We start from the raw sequence: 19,542 nt of genomic DNA, 5'->3' as shown, positions 1-19,542 counted from the left end.
AGTGTATACTACATATCAGTGGAAAACAAATGAATTAGGCTACCTAACATTTCTATCAAACAATTCATGGTGATCTCACATTGCTACTGACCAAAGGGTGACCAGTGGGAGTCATTTCAGAAGGATAACCCCATGTGGTGCCACAGTGTGTACAAATCTCTCTCAATGTGATGTTTGAATTCTAATCTCAGTGGTATTAAGCGACCTTGACCACATTGCAGTTATTTCCTGTGTGTGCTTTTTAGATTAAAAAAAACATGTATTTTCATGATTTGATAGATAAGAGTGTTAAATTGAGGATGCTTAGTATTGTAAGCTCCTAACAAAAAAACTATGTTCAGTGTGCATAATGTAGACGACATAGAAGCAGTCACTGGAATTTAGCCATTCAAATGTGTCTGCTTTGATAAAATACAGCATTTCTACATGAAAATCACATTACTGCTACATGACCACTAGCCTGATACTACAGTACCCCAGGGCCAAAGCATGCTTTTGTCAAAAATGATGATTATCATGCATAGCATTACTTTTCTAGAGTGACAAAGCATGTTTCAATATGACAAGCGAAGCAGTGCCCCCTTGGAATCTATCATAATTATCTCTCATATTGCCATGTTGTACATACAAATTCCATTTGTATGGAATTTGAGCAACCAAACTCAATGAGCTACCAAACTCGTTTTCGTATGCCAGTTGTATTTATACAAATTATGAATATCGTACATATGGATATTACAAATGAAATAAACTTGGTTGCAAAATGTTCGACACTAGATAGACTCAGCAGCACTATGGTAATGATTTCTGCATCTACTGAGGGAGTCCATTATGGAAGACTCCATTTTGTAGAGCTTGATATGAGATATGAGATATGAGGATTCGATTAACAAAACATAAATGTGCAGATTGATAAAATTAGCCACTTGGCCGACTATTGATGGAGCCCTGTGGCAGAGGAATGGCTGAAACTCAGGCCCTATACCGAGGAGACTACATTTACAGGAGAATTCATGTGAGTGATTGTCCAAAAATCTACCTAATTGTCATCTTTTCAAAGTGTGCATAAGTCTATATCTGGGCTAGGCTTCATCTAAATTCACATTGGCTGCGCCTGCTCTTGTCCCACTGCATTTATTCACCACATTCTAATTTAATTTCAGTCCTTCTGGATTACCTTCATCTACTTAATGGCTTCCTGATTGCGTGTCTAGTCCTTCTGTTAGCATTTTTAAAATGTCATTTCTGAAGTAATTAAGTAAAGCACTTATTTTCTTGAGGTTACTTCACCACTTAATTTGTTCTTCATTAATGATATGTAATGGTCTTGTAAATAAATGAATCATTGTTTCATAGCATGGGTGCAGTGTCCTGGAATAATGGTAGAGTTTGTCTCATACTGTGTAAAGTAATCAGATAAAGTAAAACAGAAAGTTGGGGATAGCTTTGAAAGAAATCCACTAAAGCAAATGTTGTAATATTTTTTGGACTATTGCTGTCTATATAACAACATGTGGTGAGTATTTAGATGTATCTTTTTTGGGAAATATTTGTATTGTAAAGAAAACACTGTTCATGCTGCCTTAAAGTGCTAGAAACATTCAGATTAATTTAACCATAAAAGTGTAACTGCCATCTCGGAAGATGTATGAGCATCAGTGAATCTCCAGCATTGTAGTAGAGCAGGGGTTTCAAGCAAGGGGATCCAATCTGGCCCGTGGGTGGTTTGAGTAAAAAAATTGAGAGAAAAAATAACTTAATATACTTTAAAATTACTAAAACAAAATTGAAATGGGGTAGTAATGACAATGGACCTACATTCATACAGTTTCTTGACCGTGTTCAGTTGGCTAAAAATCACCTAAATGAAAGCTAGCATCAAAAATTCCAAAAACAATGGATAGAGGAAAAATGTTAGCAAATTTTGAAAGTGAGGAAATACTGTATAACAAATCGTTGAAGACAGAATGCTGCACCCTGGGCAATATTTGTTTGACACCCTTGTATTAGAGGATGGTGCTGGAATGGAATCATGAGGGGAATGCAAATGTTCTGAACATTCCCAAAAATACAATTTCTCATCTTCAGCTATGGAGACAGGCCGTCTGCCTTCCCTCCTCTGGGGCTTGTTGGTAACATCTGTCAAAACATATGGCAGTCAAAAAAAGTGTTTGTTTGTAAATCTAACAAATAATGACAGACATATTCTGTAAGTGGAAAAATCATGTGCTGATTCGAATGGAACTATACATTTTCCACTGTTTTGTGTATGCGTGGAAAATCTGATTACAATGGTTGCGTAAGTTGCGAAGAACGAAGACCGCATTGTAGAATAGTAATGATGTGTATAAATTAAGGATCGGTTTCCCTGCATCTGATGAGGTGCTCTTGAATCAATACACAAATCGATGAATTACGGCAAAAAAACTGAGCAGAGGTGATGTCAAACAAGCTATGCAAATATGGTTCCGAAAGACTAAGAGACACGCCGTGATTATGATCGTGATTGTGATCGTGATTGTGATCGTGATTGCTTCAACCTCACGAGCTGTAGTGGGATTGTGGGAGCATATAAAGGCCGTGTGTTCAGAGATCTATGGGCATCTATTTAACCTTCTGGCAATGTTGCAGGGTCCTCTGTCCATTAAACCCATTGCCATGATGAAAAGGGAGCTCTAATGGAAGAGCCAGGTCTGAATCCAAGCACTCGAGGACATCCAGCAAACTGTAAACCTCATAAAATCACTGTCCATTTGTCAAAATGGTTTCATCTGTTAGAAATGGTTTTATTCATCTCATTTTCAGACCCTAGCATGTCCATTGAAACACTTTCCCTTTTCTAGATGCTTTTTTAAAAGCATTATTCTGTCAGGGGAGTACTATGAATCACAAGAAAAAGTATGCAGATAATAAATGCAAATTAGTCTGTCATATCATTGTTTGGTAAATCTTTCGCAAAATCTTGTCAAGGTTAAAATAATCATCAAGCAAAGCTTTGGTACAGCACAAAGTCAGAGTTAGTAACAATATGATATAGGGTTTAACTTGATTTATTCTTGTAACTATGGGAACAACCCAGCCCACGCATGTATACAGGACTGACCCACTGGACAGCCTTTCAAGCCAATTCTTTGAGAGTCCAACCATGGCAACTGAGAAAGTTATTGTTTCTTATCAAACAAAACAATATAGTGTTACATAATATAATTCCGCAAATCCATGGTTCATTTCACATTGCTTCATTCATCAGAGCTTACAGTAAGTAGTACAGAGAGGTTCAAGATTTGTGATAATGCTTTCTCACATAATATTACTCCTCATAGACTCAAGTGTCAATTGTACTAGGTGAGTGTGAAGGTGACCCAACAGTCTGCCGTAGAAGACACTGCAGTAGGTTCAAGAGGTCTTCATCATTCCAGCAGAATAGCAAGCAATGTGCTTCATAAAAGGTTGTAGAGCTGGTCAAGACGGGGTATAAATGCAGAGCCAGAGCCACTATTGCGAAAACAAACAGTTGAATATGGATGTGCCAGAATATGGATGTGCTCAAGCCAACTCAATAAATAATACATCATGACTCATACTGTATTATGTTTCTGATCCTTGCCAACTCCTACGTAAGCATAGTGAACCATCCATAGTGTGTGTCCTTCATACACATTACTAATAACAAGGCCCATGAAGCATTTTCTCAACAGGACAGTTTCATCATGTTGCTTCACCTTTAATTTACGTTTGGACATAACGACTTACTTACAAGCCTAATAATTCCCTCGACTAGCCTTTTAGCATTGTAGCAGTAGACAACAACTTATCAAATCGGAAAAATAGGACATCGCTTGGATGTGTCTTGCATTAGAAGAGGCAAAAAGTGCAATCCGACAGACACTAGTCAGTATCAGCCACCCCCAGCCAAGGTTCAGACAAGACTCACTGACAATAAGTTACCACTGACAAAGTAGTTCCTGCTATCACTCCCTCACTGTTCTCACCTGGAGCTTGATTGTCAGTGTTGCACACTGCAGCGTAATGACAGACAGACAACCCTAGGAAGCTAACCTGTGTACACTTCTATGTAAAACTCAGTCACTTCACCTCTAGTCAGAGGAGGTTGATAAACGGGTAGATAAACATTGCTTTACTTTCTGGAAGGAGGTCTTATTAATCAAATGACTTATGATTATGATTAAATTACCTAAACCAAGAGTACATTTTAAATTTGTGATGACATTGAAGGCAGGCAGGGTGGAAACAAATGATGTACTACCATCAAATATTCTGGGAATGAGGTAAACAACAAGAGAAATGTTTTCACTTAATTGTGTTGGCACCGCATTGCCATTCATTACTGTAAAAATCAACTATTAACTTCTCACCAACCATCCGATCCCACTACAACTCTTATTTTGTAAGGAAGATAACTGGCAGTAACTGGATCCATGATGTTTAAGCAGTACCATGCATACTGTATGCATTCATTGTTTATGAACACTGTGTACATTAGGTGGAGTACTTGGCAATGGGGATTGGGTGTAAGCCTTTCTAAAACAAATCTCACAGAGGGTCTCCTTGTCATACAGAGGGTATCATTGTCAAACAAAGTATCCTAACTGTTTGCCATCTCTCTCTCTCTCATGCTCTCTTTCTACTACACCTGCTGTCTTGACCTCTAAATGCTGAGCTATGAAATGCTAACTGACATTAACTCCTGAAGTGCTGAGCTGTTCCACCTTATATGACCACTGTGAATATTATTTGACCCTGCTGGTCATCTATGACCATTTGAATATCCTGAGGAATGATCTGGCCTTAATGACCATGTTCTCTTATAATCTCCACCCGGCACAGCCAGAAGAGGACTTAGCCACCCCTCAGAGCCTGGTCCCTCTCTAGGTTTCTTCCTAGCTTGCTGTTCGGAGTCTTTGGGGTTTTAGGATGGGTGTCTGTATGAGCACTTTGTGACAACTGCTGAAAAATATATTTATATAGCTGTACGGTTTGTAAGATCCTCCTGAGAGCAATTACTGGCCAAGAAGATGGCATATTTTATAATTGAAAAACTACCTCCTTGTAAATATTTAACTAACTTGCCATGGCTGACATACATTACATTTACCATTCTATAGCGATAACCCTTGTGTGCTATGGTGAAAAGGTCACCTTAAACTTCCTCCATACTATCTTTACAACTGTGACACGGTCAGACAAGTGTTCCTGCAGTGTCGAAAAAAGGATTTCCATGATTAGCACTGCAGTGCAAAAATGTGAATTCCATACAGAACATTTCTGTCAGCTCTCAAAGTAGCTTAAGTGGATGGAAATTGAAAAGACTCTGCCTGAAAAAGATAGACCTGTGTCCTATAGAAAGACTGCAAGATCAGCTCTCAGACAGAATGAACAGAGCCCTGAAATTAGTCATCCTTTGGAGAGTGCAAGGAAATACAGTGTGTTCCCCACTACCGATATTAGAAGGGTCACTCCCATTGCGCCAAACTCAGGTGTCACTCAAAGGTTTTTGCCCCAAGTCACCAACTTGTGCGTGCTACATTCAAAAGTACAAAATTTAGTATTGGTCAAAAGTATGAACTACTAATGCATTACTCTTTACGTTGATGTTAAAATGGTTTGCCATTAGGCTGTTTAATATAAACGAAATTGAGTAACTCCACTGAATGTAACTTAAATTGCTCAGTGTCATGTTCAAATAAATGTCAAAATCACTTTAATCATTCATAATCTGGGGAACATTACCCTACTTGGGGCATTAAGCCAATCAGGTCCATAATCTCATTACACAGTAGACTGCACGTGAATTAGACTCCCACATTTTATGAGAATGGTGTCTCACATTGGAAACCTTTTTTCTCTGATTGACATTTTGGTAACAGAAATAACACAATTCTGTGCTTCGATCCTATTGATGTCTTGGAATGACTTTAATGTCTTCTTCAAGGGTTGTGAGATCACTGGGAATGTCCAGGTCAGTACAGAAGATTCACTTATACTGTATGAAGAGGATGGTGTAATAAGGATAGGGAGAGCAGTATCTTACCCTCAATACCCTAGAAACTTCTGGATACTGGTTCTAATTGAAGAGATGAGCCAAATAACCATTTCTACATTTAATCTTGTAACTGCTTCATCTTTAAATATATATATATTTTTTTTTCACCTTAAGAACTCTGAAGGATACTGTTCGTGAAGTGCCATAAATTACAAGACTGCATAACTTTTTCCAAGGGACAAAAATATTCCTAACCAGCCCTGTTCTGTTTGGTTGTCCAGAATTTTGTCCCAGTCGTACAGTACATGTGAGCCTGCATATAGATTTCATCTTCTTTCATTGCACCCAGTTGAGCCTTTCTAACCCAAGAGTCAAATAAAAGCAGTAATACAGTTTGGCAACTATATCGACATACTACTTAGACACTGCAGTCTACAGACACAAAACATATTTGCTAATGACAGCACAATATTAATTCACATGCTGTGCTTGACTGGGATCATTTCCAACATATGAATACAACACCGCCAATGCATTTAGAATAGATATATGATTTGAATATTGGTTTAGAACTATAGCTAATATTAAATGAGATTTTTAAAACTTGATTTTGATCATTTTCAGGTAGACATAAAGACACCAGAAACCATGCAAAATCTACAGCTAATCAATGGAGATCCACACACAGCAGTTAGCATTCGATTTTTAACAAAGGTGCTCCCACAGCTTCTGCTGCTACCCCCTCCTAGTGGGGAGATAAACATCACCTCTCTTCAAGGGACTAGTCTAAGCACCAGCTCACGTTGTCATGGAAACCATTCACTGGCACACAATCTCTCTGCGCTCCCTCTCTATCGCTGTAGAAATGCCTGGACTACAACTCAGCTTTGCTGCTTCTTCATATCAGAAAGAAGTATATTGGTAAAAAAAAAAAAATATATATATATATATATATATATATATATATATCAGAGGTTGGTATGTGCAAGGAAACCTTTGTGGTCTTTTGTGTGGGTGGATCGGAGAAGGGGTGTAAATATGTAGGATCTTAATTTGATCTCCCTTTTGTTACTGAGAATTTTCTTGCACCGTAAATAAATAAATTCACAGAAAACCCACACTAACACTTTTCATGTAGCCTACTTTTTGCCAGCCCAAAGCCTAACCACCAATCAAGCAACATTATGGACTAAAAGTTAAAATCATATTGCTTCAGGATTATTTTTGCTGTGACAATATATTGTAGGTCAAATTAAGATCCTGCATCTGTATGTATTGTACTATGCATGAGTGCCAGTACTTGTCAGTGTGTGTGATTGTGTGGTGGATTTTGTGCTCACCGGGCAATACTAAAAGGGAACCCATTATATCCAATTAAAAATAGCTTCAAACCCTTGCATGTGTTCTGTTTATGCTACATTAAGTATTAATAGAGTGTGGAGATGGAGGTGTAAACACCTGAAGCAGCATGTATCCTGAAATGTACTGATTACCTTTAAATCTGTGTAAAACCCAGTAATGGTAAAACGGATATCACATTTCTATTGCTATTCATAATCATAAAACTAATAGGGAAAATAAACTGAAAGATTCTGCTGCTTTTGTTCAACATTTGGAATTAAAACAATACATTGGCTAGCCCGGGTAAGGATGGACATTCTACCTACTGTACAGAACTGCAAACGCACACAGAGGAGTGGGTTACTAGTCATTTATGGAGCAGGTAGGTAAGAATAAATTCTTAGTCAAATAATCCTCAAATGCCAACTGGCTTCTTACCACAACTTTGGGATAGTGACTGAACTCTGGACTAAACATTTATTGATAACAGGATGCACGCACAACTTTGCAAATGCTCTCAATTACGTGTGTACACGCGAATATGTAATAATAAAAAATCCCCATGCATATTCATAATGATGGGATCGTGTGAACCAATGTGAATTCCCCAAAGGTAGGTTATCCTGGACCAAATGATTCCATTATTTCATATTAGGACTTGTAATTAGTCTGCATGTGGTGCCTTTCAGCATATGGGGATGATCAGCGGCTGCCAGAGTAAATACAGAGAAATCTCTCCCCCAAAGGGAGACTTTATTAGCTCATCTGAGAACAAAGGTACATTACAGCTCTATCTGCTATAAAGTGAAGGTGTTATACAGTGCCTGGTGAAAGTCTACACCCAATGCAGTCTTCACAGTTTGCTGTCTTAAAATGACATCTAAAAAGTGAAAGAAAAACCGAATTATGTCTTAATTGCATATGTCCCCACACCCTTGAGGTAATACTTGGTGGAAGCACATTTGGCAGCTATTACAGCTGTGAAAATGTTTTTATACGATTCTACCAACTTTTCACAACTCTTAGGGCAACATACAGATATCCACTGTTCTTGTCAAAAAAAGCTCAGTAAATTTGGATGGGAATGATCGATGGACAGCAATATTCTAACCTTGTGTCTGATTTAAGGCAGGACTGAGACTGAACCATTCAGGAACACTCAAAACCTCTTGGAAAACCATTCTGGTTTCTCTTTGGCATTAACATTTGTGTAATTGTCCCGCTGAAAAATCTATGCTCCTTTCATATTAATTTTGATCCTGACAAACTCTCCAGTCCCTGCCGGTGACAAGCATAACCATAACATGATGCTGCCACCACAATACTTGAAAGTACAGAGCGTTTCACTCTGTGTTGTGTGGTATTGGATTTGACCAAAAACCTACAATTATTTTTCAGAATTACTTAACGGCCATGTTGCAACAAAACAGATGATATGAAGTGGATTTTTTAACACAGGCTTCCTTCTTTTCACTTTATCATACAGGCCAGTAATGTCGAGTGAATGCAATGTTGTTGATCCTCTGTATTTTTAAGTGTTGTTGTGGCAGCATCATGTTATGGGTATGCTAGTCACCGGCAGGAAATGGGAAGTTTGTCATTATGGGTTATGAAAAGAAAATCCTGGATATTGTACAGTGGTGTCATACTCCATTTTGCCTCAAGCAATATTGCCTCAAGCAAACTAGTGAGGCATACTACTATCAGACTCATTACTACATGATGATGACAATCACACATACTTGTTAAGCCTACTACAGCATGGAAATACTGTACGTGATTGCAAATACAGCAACGATACAGCACGCATGCCTTGTTTTGAGTAGGATATGTTAGTGCTACCTCCCACAAATGTGGTGCAAAGTGACTTACAGAGCAGACTCCATTAATGTGTGGATCACAGGAGGTTGGTGGCACCTTAATTGGGGAGGACAGGCTTGTGGTAATGGATGGAGCGGAATGATATCAAATACATCAAACTCATGGTTTCCATGTGTTTGATACCATTCCATTTCCTCCGTTCCAGCCATTATTATGAGCCGTCGTCCCCTCAGCAACCTCCACTGATGTGAAAAAGAGAGAGTTGTCTCACTCTTTTGGCCATGCGTTCTGAACAAATACAATTTTGTAATGTATTTTGTTCCCCAAAGGCTTCACTTTATAGTATCACACTATACAGTGCATTCAGAAAGTACTCAGACTCCTCCAATTTTTCACATTTTGTTACATTAAAGCCTTATTCTAAAATGGATTAAACACACAATAACCCATAATGACAAAGCAAAAACATTTTTAGATATGTTTGCAAATTTATAAATGGAAATATGACATTTACATAAGTATTCAGACCCTTTACTCAGTGCTTTTTGAAGCACCTTTGGCATCGATTACAGCCTCGAGTTTTCTTGGGTATGATGCTACAAGCTGGGCACACCTGTATTTGGGGAGTTTCTCCCATTCTTCTCTGCAGATCCTCTCAAGCTCTGTCAGGTTGGATAGGGAGCGTTGCTGTACAGCTATTTTCAGGTCTCTCCAGAGATGTTCGATCGGGTTCAAGTCCAGGCTCTGACTGGGCCCCTCAAGGACATTCAGAGATTTGTCCCAAAGCCACTCCTGCCTTTTCTTGGCTGTGTGCTTAGTGTCATTGTCCTGTTGGAAGGTGAAACTTCGCCCCAGTCTGAGGTCCTGAACGCTCTAGAGCAAGTTTTCATCCAGGATCTCTCTGTACTTTGCTCCGTTCATCTTTCCCTCGGTCCTGATTAGTCTGCCTTAGGTGCCATGTGGCAAACTCCAAGTGGACTGTCATGTGCCTTTTACTGAGGAGCGGCTTCCGTCTGGCCACTCTACGAGTTTGGCAGTGTGTTGTGAGCATACTCCATCCCAAACGAGGAACTTTCTCCAGTTGCTGGTCTGGGTGGAGACAAAATAGAGGAGGAACTTTCTCAGGCTCCTGGTTGGCCTGCTCCATTTACCCATTCAACTGTGGGTGGAGTCCCAAGGAGAGACTCACCGACGCCCCCAACAGGGAGCAGAAGACTTTCCAATACCGTGTGACAAACTGGGGCCCACGATCCGAGACAATGTCCTGGGGAAGTCTGGCAAACCAGAGGAACCACTGGACCTGTTTGAGTGAGGCAGGATGGGGCCAGTCGGTGACAGCCCTTACCTTTACGGGGTCCATTTGGATGCTGACGATAGAGATAATGTGGCCCAGGAAGGAAACTTGGGATACATGTAACTCACACTTCTCTATCTTGATGTATATTTGACTCTGCAGGAAGAGTCTCAGGACTTGGCGAACATGCAGGATGTATTCTGGAAGGGTCTTGGAGAAGATCAGGTTGTCGCGAGGTAAACAAAGACAAACCGCTTCAACATATCCCTAAGCGTGTCATTGACCAATGCTTGGAAGACTGCCGGTGAGTTCGATAATCTGAAGGGCATGACTAAATACTCAGTGGCAACTTGGGTGTTTAAGGCAGTTTTCCATTAATCTCCCTCCCTGATTCTCATCAGATTGTAAGCATTGCGGAGGTCCAGTTTGGTGAAGAATTGGGCCCCATGGGCCAACTCCAGTGTGGCGGACATCAGGGGTAGGGGGTAACGATTCTTAATCGTAATCCTGTTCAGCCTTCTGTAATTGATGCAGGGACGCAGAACTCCATCCTTTCCCACAAAGAAGAATCCTGACCCACTGTGGATGTAGAGGAGTGAATGAAACCTTCCTCCAATGACACCTGGATGTATTTGTTCATGACTGCTGCTTCAGGGGTCGAGAGGGAGTACAGATGGCCACGGGGAGGGGTGGAGCTGGGTAGGAGTTCTATGGCACAGTCGTATGGTTGATGAAGAGGGAGGGTGGCGGATTGCCTCTTACTGAAGGCCTCCCGGAGGTTGAAGTACTCAGGAAGGAGAGCGGAAAAGTCTTGGTCTTCAATAGACACCGGGGAACACAACGAGGCTCTTGGTGGGGGTCTTAGTCATTTAGTCTGGCAGTTCTTACCCCAGTCTTGTAGGTGTCCTGTGGACCAGGAGAATAGTGGGTTATGTAGCACTAGCCAGGGGTACCCAAGGATAAGGGGGTTCTCGGGAACCCAACCTGCAGTAGAATGGGCTCGGTCTGATATTCCACCTGGCCGGAGCCGATGGGGCGTCCATCGAGGGCTTGAATCTGCAGAGGGGTGGGACATTTCATGGAGGGGATTTGTAATTCTCTGGCGAAGTCTTGGTCACTGAAATTATTCGCGGCTCCGTAGTCCACAAAGGCTTGAATGTGGTGCTGACGGTTGTCCCAATGGAGGGTTGCTGGTAGCGTCAGACGGTGACGGGATAGCTGGGGAGTAACAGTTTGTCAGGGTCTCCCCTTGTCCTGGCAAGCCCAGGCATTTCCCATCAACTATGGGCATGTAGAACGGAGATGGCCGAGACCTCCACATACACTTGTCACGTTCCAGTGGGCTCAGACGTGTGCGTCTCAGCTGTCTGGGCTCCTCAATGCTGGTCTAAAGGGGTGTGGGGTGCTCCGGAAACCGGGATACAGTGGTGGTGTCAAAAGAGGAGCTGTCTCACACTTTCTCGAATGCGTTTGTCAATCCTGATGGCCAGCATTATCAGGGACTTGAGGTGCTCTCCCAGTTCCCGAGCAGCCAGTTCATCCTTGATGGAGTTAGACAGACCCTCGGTATTTCACCCACTCTCTGGCAAGGATGCGAAACTCAATGGCAAAGTCAGCCACTGGTCTAGCCTCTTGGTGGAGGTTGATCAGTCGGCTTGGCGCTTCTCGTCCGCCGAGTAGATGAAGGCTCATCACAACTCTGCAGTGAAGGCTAATGTGGAGCTGCAGGATGGTGGCTGCTGTTCCCACACTGCAGTTGCACACGCCAGGGCATTGCCCGAGAGTAGAGAGATGATGTAGGCAATCATGGCCCAATGGGTGTGGAATGAGGAGGACTGTAGCTCAAACACCAGAAAGCACTGAGTAAGGAACCCCTTGCATTCTCCAGGGTGGCCGTCATACTGCTCGGGGGCTGGGATCTTGGGCTCCCAGTGCAGGTTCCCTAGAGGAACTACGGCAACGCCTGCAGCACTGGGCGATGAGACTTGGGCATTGCCTCCTCCTGGGTTAGGGTTGGGCCCGTGGTTAGAGGGAATTGGTAAGTGCCTGGAGGTTCTCTGATATTTGGGATATTTGTTCTTGCTGCTGCCCCAGCATTGCTCCTTGTTGGGTTATAGCATTCTGAATCTGGGTGATCTCTGCCGGGTCCATGTTGAGGCAGAATCTTGCTGTGACGTGGTAAGATTGAGACCCAGGTCCAGAGAAGAGATCAGATGAGGAATCAGTGGTTAAGAATAAACATAATACTTGACTGAGAAACGGTAGCTGCAGGATCACAGAAAAACAGCAAACGTTAAGTTTCGAAAACTCACTCAGGAAACGAACGCACTCAGGAAACGAACGCACACGGTAAACAATTCAAGCTTCTGCAAAGGACAACAGAAACCACACTTCTTTTAACATGGAAATCATAATGAGTAAATTGGACACACCAGAGTGTCGTTAATGTCTCTATGGCGGTCTCTACCTCCCTCTGGTGACAGGTGGAACCATGACACTACCTATGAGCAGGGTCCATGAAAGTAGTGCCATCAGAAAGTATTCACATCCCTTGACTTTTTCCACATTTTGTTGTGTTACAGCCTTAACTGAAAATGTATTAAATTGAGATTTTGTTGGTCAATGGCCTACACACAACACCCCATAATGTCAAAGTGGAATTATGTTTTTTGACATTTTTACAAATTAATAAAAACGTTTAAGTTGCATGGACTTTAACAGTGTTTAACATGATTTTTGAATGACAACCTCATCTCTGTACCCCACACATACAATTATCTGTACGGTCCCTCAGTCAAGCAGTGAATTTCAAACACAGATTCAACCACAAAGACCACGGAGGTTTCCCAATACCTTGCAAAGGACACCTGTTTGTAGATGGGTAAAGAAATTGAAAAGCAGACATTGAAAATCCCTTTGATTATGGTATAGTTATTAATTATGCTTTGGGTGGTTACACTTGGACACCCAGTCACTACAAAGATACAGGCGTCCTTTCTAACTCAGTTGTCAGAGAGGAAGGACACTTTTCAGAGATTTCACCATGAGGCCAATGGTGACTTTAAAACAGAGTTTAATGCTGTGATAGGAGAAAACTGAGGATGGATTGACAACATTGTAGTTACTCCACAATACTAACCTAATTGACAGAGTGAAAATAAGTTTGTTTGCAACAAGACACTAAAGTAAGTATACTGTTATATTTGGGTCAAATCCAATACAAGCTTGACTTAGGCTAAATCGAAGAGGAAAATCTGGTTCAGTCTGTCCCAGACACTGGGAGATCAATTCACCTTTCAGTAGGACAATAACAATAAAACACAGTACCAAATATACACTTAGAGTTGCTTACCAAGAAGACAGTGAATGTTCCTGAGTGGTCAAGTTACAGTTTTCACTTAAATCTACTTGAAAATCTATGGGGGGGGGGTTTATTTAATCCATTTTGAATTCAGGCTGTAACACAACAAAATGTGGAATAAGTGCAGGCGTATGAATACTTTCTGAAGGCACAGGTGCCATTTGGGATGCATACCTAGTCCCATATCACACTACCTCACTGCACAGTCCTGCCACATGAAAGGACAGTCCACATTCAGAGTCCCATAGAACTATAGCAGTTGTGCGCTTCTCTAATCAGCACCATGGACAGCAGCCAGAGTTCTGAAGTGAACGCCACTCACTCTGCTTATGTTCTTTCCCTCTCAAAGCATTCTTGAGTTTGTTCAAAAAAAAACATTGCCTAAACTTGTGAACATGTAAAAAGGAACATTATTGAAACGTATATTTTGTTGTATATACGGAGTGGGTATCAATAAAGGCTATTCTACAGAGCTGAGTCTACCATCTGAAAACTGTAAAACTATGGAGAATATGTACAGTAGGCCAGTCTATACATGGTAAAGAACACCGGTTGTAGTGATATAGTGCTACACCTGTTAACTCCACCAGCTTGTAAACACATATAATATGTCTATTCATCTCAGTGAGGTAATAGGATCGCAAATATTTAATATTTTCACATACATTCCTTACATACAGTCCTTCCTTACTTGAGTGGATATACTGTAGTAGGCTATACTATTATTATCAATATGCTCGCGTCCTGTACTTTCAGCCATCAATGCTAATGATTGGTAGCACATAACCTTGAAACCAGCTATGTTTTTGTTAATATGGCATTGTAATTTCAGTATTACTAGTCATTATGCTCGATTATGTTTGCCATGCATGTGTCTATAGTTCTAAAAAGCAATTGAAGTAGGTTCATTATCGTCATGCAGCCAACTCAAAGTACACCGTGGAAATGATTATAGCATATAGCAATCTTAGCCAGGCCTAGTGTGTATTATATTGCACAAACTCATCTCACGTGTAATAATGGACATGGCAGATATAATCTTCCAATCACAATAATAGACCGTTTATGAAACATGGGCAAGTGGGGGTACTGAACATCAAGACTGCAGCCTATCATCCGAACTCACCTAGGACGAAAAAGGGGAGTTCAGTGTTTTCTAGATCGTCCACGACGACTATTTCTCCCGGGAAATCATTTCTGACGGAGAACAGAAGCTTGGGCTCGGAGGCCGACGGACTATGCATGATGCTCAGGTCGTTTTCTCTCAAAAACGGCAACGCAGACACGGTGACGCTTTTCATTTTGCATTCCATATCTTGGGACTGATCCTCGTCGGCATTCACACCTTGAATATTAGCAGATTTGAAGGCAAGAATCCATGCGAGTGAGACAAGCAATCTCAGACCCATCATGCCCCGCATCACCGCTACTTCGTATCCCCGTCTCCTTTCTGTTCGAGGGCTTCACTTCAATACCGAGAGGAAGAGGAGCGAGGGGGAATGCGCTGGCAAAGCACACATTTCCGGGTTGTTTTGTTCGGAAAATAAATTGCGCTTATTTCGCATAAATCCCCAAATCCCTCTGTCACATGGTTAAAGATGATTTTTGATCATTTCAATGCAGCGCATGAGTTATATGATAGCGGGAAAGGCAAAAATGCGCAGTACCACTGACCCCTTTATTGGAAATACCCAAATCAAGCCATTGAATATGTTGCTCATCTGGGAGCCCACTAGTGCAATATGGGATAGTCGACTGTATTTGCGCGCCAATACGTTTATAGGTGTTTGTTACAGGCTACAGTAATAACCTGTATTCAGTCGCTATCTGCCCACATATTGTGATGACTTGCGATGGACCAAACAAACTGTCAGTATTAATCAAAATAAATAAACATCAGCCCTGGGTTTTATTACAGCATCTGCCCTGTCAAAACAGAGTTATCTCCAGTACACTAGGTCACCCGATTTGAAAAATTAAAAGTAAACATTCAATGAATGTCAGGAGGACTGAATAATAGACAAAACATAACTAGAGCTATCACAGACACCATGCATTTATTAATGGGATGGTTGCATGAGACTTGCAAGAGTGGAGTCATCAATATTCAAAGAAAATAAAGTTTGCATGGGGTTTTGCACATAGGAGTAGAAAAACAAGAGCAACTGAGCGCATCTGGTGATGAGGCGAGTGGCAGGTGCAGAGAGGGAGAGAGGGCACAAAGTCTGGGTCTAAGAATGATCTCCCTGTGTAGTCTTGAGCTTCTTCCAGCAGTCGAGCAAGGCTCAAACAGTATAGTGGTATAGTGGTTCTGTGATTAAAGGCCGTACAATTCATTTCCAACTCTGACCTGCACCATAATTGAGCTCTGAGGGTGGGAGAGAGCATGACAGCAACACCACTATCACCATCTCCGGTTTTTGATATCCAATATTTTTGGGAGATCTTTCAGCAACACATGTCACATGGGAAGGTTTTTACAGTATACACTATATACAGTACATTCGGAAAGTATTCAGACCCCTTGACCTTTTCAACATTTTGTTACGTTACAGCCTTATTCTAAAATGAATTAAATCTTGTTTTCCCCCTCATCAATCTACACATGTTTTTGGGGAGTTTCTCACATTCTTCTCTGCAGATCCACTCAAACTCTGTCAGGTTGGATGGGGAGCCTCACTGCACAGCTATTTTTACGTCTCTCCAGAGATGTTTGATGGGGTTCAAGTCCGGGTTCTGGCTAGGCCACTCAAGGACATTCAGAAACTCGTTCCCGAAGCCATGTCTGCCTTGCCTTGGCTGTCTGCTTAGGGTCATTGTCCAGTTGGAAGGTGAACCTTCACTCCAGTCTGAGGTCCTAAGCTCTCTGGAGCAGGTCAGAGATCTTTGCTCCGTTCATCTTTCCTTTGGTCCTGACTAGTCTCCCAGTCCCTGAGTGACAGTATAGCTTCCATCCCTCTCCTCACCCCAACCTGGGCTCGAACCAGGGACCCTCTGCACATATCAACAACAGCCACCCCCGAAGCATCATTACCCATCGAGCCACAAAAGCCACAGCCCTTGCAGAGCAAGGGGAACAACTACTTCAAGGTCTCAGAGCAAGTGATGTCACCGATTGAAACGCTATTAGCGCGCACCACCGCTAACTAGTTAGCCATTTCACATCGGTTACACCTGCACTGAAAAACATCCTCACAGCACGATGTTGCCGCCACCATGCTTCACCGTAGGGATGTGCCTAGTTTCCTATAGATGTGACGCTTGGAATTCAGGCCAAAGTTCAATCTTGGTTTCATCAGACCAGAGAATTTTGTTTCTCATTCTCTGAGAGTCCTTTAGGTGCCTTTTGGCAAACTCCAAGCAGTCTATCATGTGCCTTTTACTGAGGAGTGGCTTCAGTCTGGCCACTTCACCACTTCACCTCGTCAGGCTTCCAGGCCTTAGCTGGCTCAAGAGGTTTTCTTGCCTCGGTTGGCTCAGCAGGCTCCCACCCCACGCCTCAGCCGACTCATCAGACTCCCGCCCCATACCTTAGCCAACTCGTGAGGCTCCCACGCCCTCGGCCTGCTTGTTAGGCTCCCACGCTTCGGTGGGATCGTCAGGCTTTCATGCCTCTGCCGCCTCATCTGGCTTGTCAGGCTCCCACACCTCATCCGGCTCGTCAGGCTCGCATGCCTCAGCCGGCTCGTCGGGCTTCCCCAGCCTCAGCCTGCTCGTCCGGCTCCCATGAATCAGCCGGCCTGTCAGGCTCACCTAGATGGGACGCCCCCCTCCCTGGCGCTCGAGGCCCCAGGCTGCGCTCGAGGCGCCAGGCTGCCCATCATTACGCACACCTGTCACAATCGTTACGCGCACCTTCACTTCTTTGGATTCACCTGAACTCCATTACTTTGTTGATTGCCCCTCCTATATCTGTCTGTTCCTCAGTTTGATCCCCATGTCAGCATTATTGTCATTGTATTTTCCCTGTTTAGACGCTGTCCTTGTTTGTTTCATGTCAGTTATTTATTAAATGTTCACTCCCTGTACTTGCTTCTCGTCTCCCAGCATCTGTCCTTGCATAAGAATGATGTAGCCGCTGTGTTCTTGGGGACCTTCAATGCTGCAGAATTTTTTACCCTTCCCCAGATCTGTGCTTCGACACAATCCTGTCTCTGAGTTCTACGGACAATTCCTTCGACCTCATGGCTTGGTTTTTGCTCTGACATGCACTGTCAACTGTGGGACCTTATATAGACAGGTGTGTGCCTTTTCCAATATAAACTAAATCTACCACAAGTACATTTCTTACAGTAAAATCAGTTTTTTTTTCATTGTGGGGAATTGTGTGTAGATTTACGAGGAACATTTTTTATTTAATCCATTGTAGAATAAGCCTGTAATTTAACAAAATGTGGGAAAATAAGGGAATGTAGTCTGAATACTTTCTGAATGCACTGTATGTCCCAAATGGCACCCTATTCCGTATATAGTGCACTACTTTTGACCAGGGCCCTTTGTACCCTGATCAAAAGTACTGCACTATTAAGAGAAAAGGGGGCCATTTGAGACACAGACAGTTTGTGGATTATTGCTGTCCTTTATATTGCACACTCCTGGAGATGAGCAGTACCAGCATCAACTATTGAGGTTTGTATTTTCTACAGTAACACTCTGGAGTGTCATTGATTTGGTTATTAAGAGGGATTTACAGTAGTTATTGAAATGAAAACTCTTTCATCAGTGAAAATGAATCTGGGAGATGAAAGTGTTTCTTTAAATCTAATAATTACTCATTTGTGTGCTTGCTATAATGAGATAATTTGATTTTGTTCTCAAACCTTAACCAATACAGTAGGCTACTCTGTTCTCATTTATATCCTGTTATTTACATGGTTCATTTTGACTACCAAATAAATTGGGTGTTTCATTTGCTATCAAACCTATATCTACACCTCAACTTCTTCAAAAATATAATGCCACTAGGTATGTAAAATGTGTAGCCAACAGCAAGTGTATTTTTCAGAAAAAGTACATATAACCACTATGTCTTATGGGTCTTAAACCATTTGAGTAAAAAAAAAAAAGCAAAATCCTTGAAATACCTAAAAATAAGGATAGAACTCAATTAGACATTTCAGATTGTTAACCAAATCGCTGCATTTTCATAAAACCTAGTGGTAATATATAAATATGTTATGGGCATTAATATTTAATCCAGATATATAATGAGGTTTTCTCCACCAGAATACGTTGAAGTTTTATGAGACTGACATGCTATTCCCTTTCAGAATAGTACTCACTTTGAGTAGCAACTGGAAAAAGACTATGAACAAATACGGTACAGCAACGACTAAGATTATTATAATTGGGTGACCTGAGACACCTGCCTTAAACAATAATAACACAAAGATTAACATGCAATATAACATTTTTGAGTGAACTCTACAACCAGTTTAAGTTCTGGTCAATATTACTGATTTAGAGAGTGGCTAGATTTGCCCATTGTGGCAGAGCCTGGAGCAAAAATAATGAAAGCCTGTATTTACAGTGGTTCCTGGCCCATGACTGCTAAAATAAAAAAAGGATTAGCAAAAAACAAATTTGAGTCAACTAGCCCTTTAAACAGTGTCCTCATTCAAAATGGAAGCTTGCCAGCTCCCTCTCAAGAGATTGTACCCTTTGAATTTTTTATATGTCAACTTCAGAAGACGAATTGCAATGGGATACATCTGCCACATG

At 41.7% G+C, this 19,542-nt stretch overlaps 1 protein-coding gene across 9 annotated transcripts in view; it reads right to left on the bottom strand.

Moving 5' to 3' along the window:
* LOC135558687 (astrotactin-1-like) overlaps positions 1–15,459 on the bottom strand; it is a 247,105-nt gene extending 231,646 nt beyond the window's left edge. For all 9 annotated transcript variants that reach the window (XM_064992716.1, XM_064992721.1, XM_064992717.1 and 6 more), the window contains exon 1: positions 14,948–15,459. In XM_064992716.1, coding sequence (XP_064848788.1) covers positions 14,948–15,242 — 295 coding nt within the window. In that variant the 5' untranslated portion in view covers positions 15,243–15,459. The remainder of the gene's footprint in view (positions 1–14,947) is intronic.
* Between the last annotated feature and the right edge of the window lie 4,083 nt (positions 15,460–19,542).

This window comes from Oncorhynchus masou, chromosome 17 (assembly GCF_036934945.1).
Source record: "Oncorhynchus masou masou isolate Uvic2021 chromosome 17, UVic_Omas_1.1, whole genome shotgun sequence".
Classification (NCBI taxonomy): Eukaryota; Metazoa; Chordata; class Actinopteri; order Salmoniformes; family Salmonidae; genus Oncorhynchus; species Oncorhynchus masou.
Note: the sequence above shows the minus strand (reverse complement) of the source record. Positions and strands in the feature narration are given on the sequence as shown.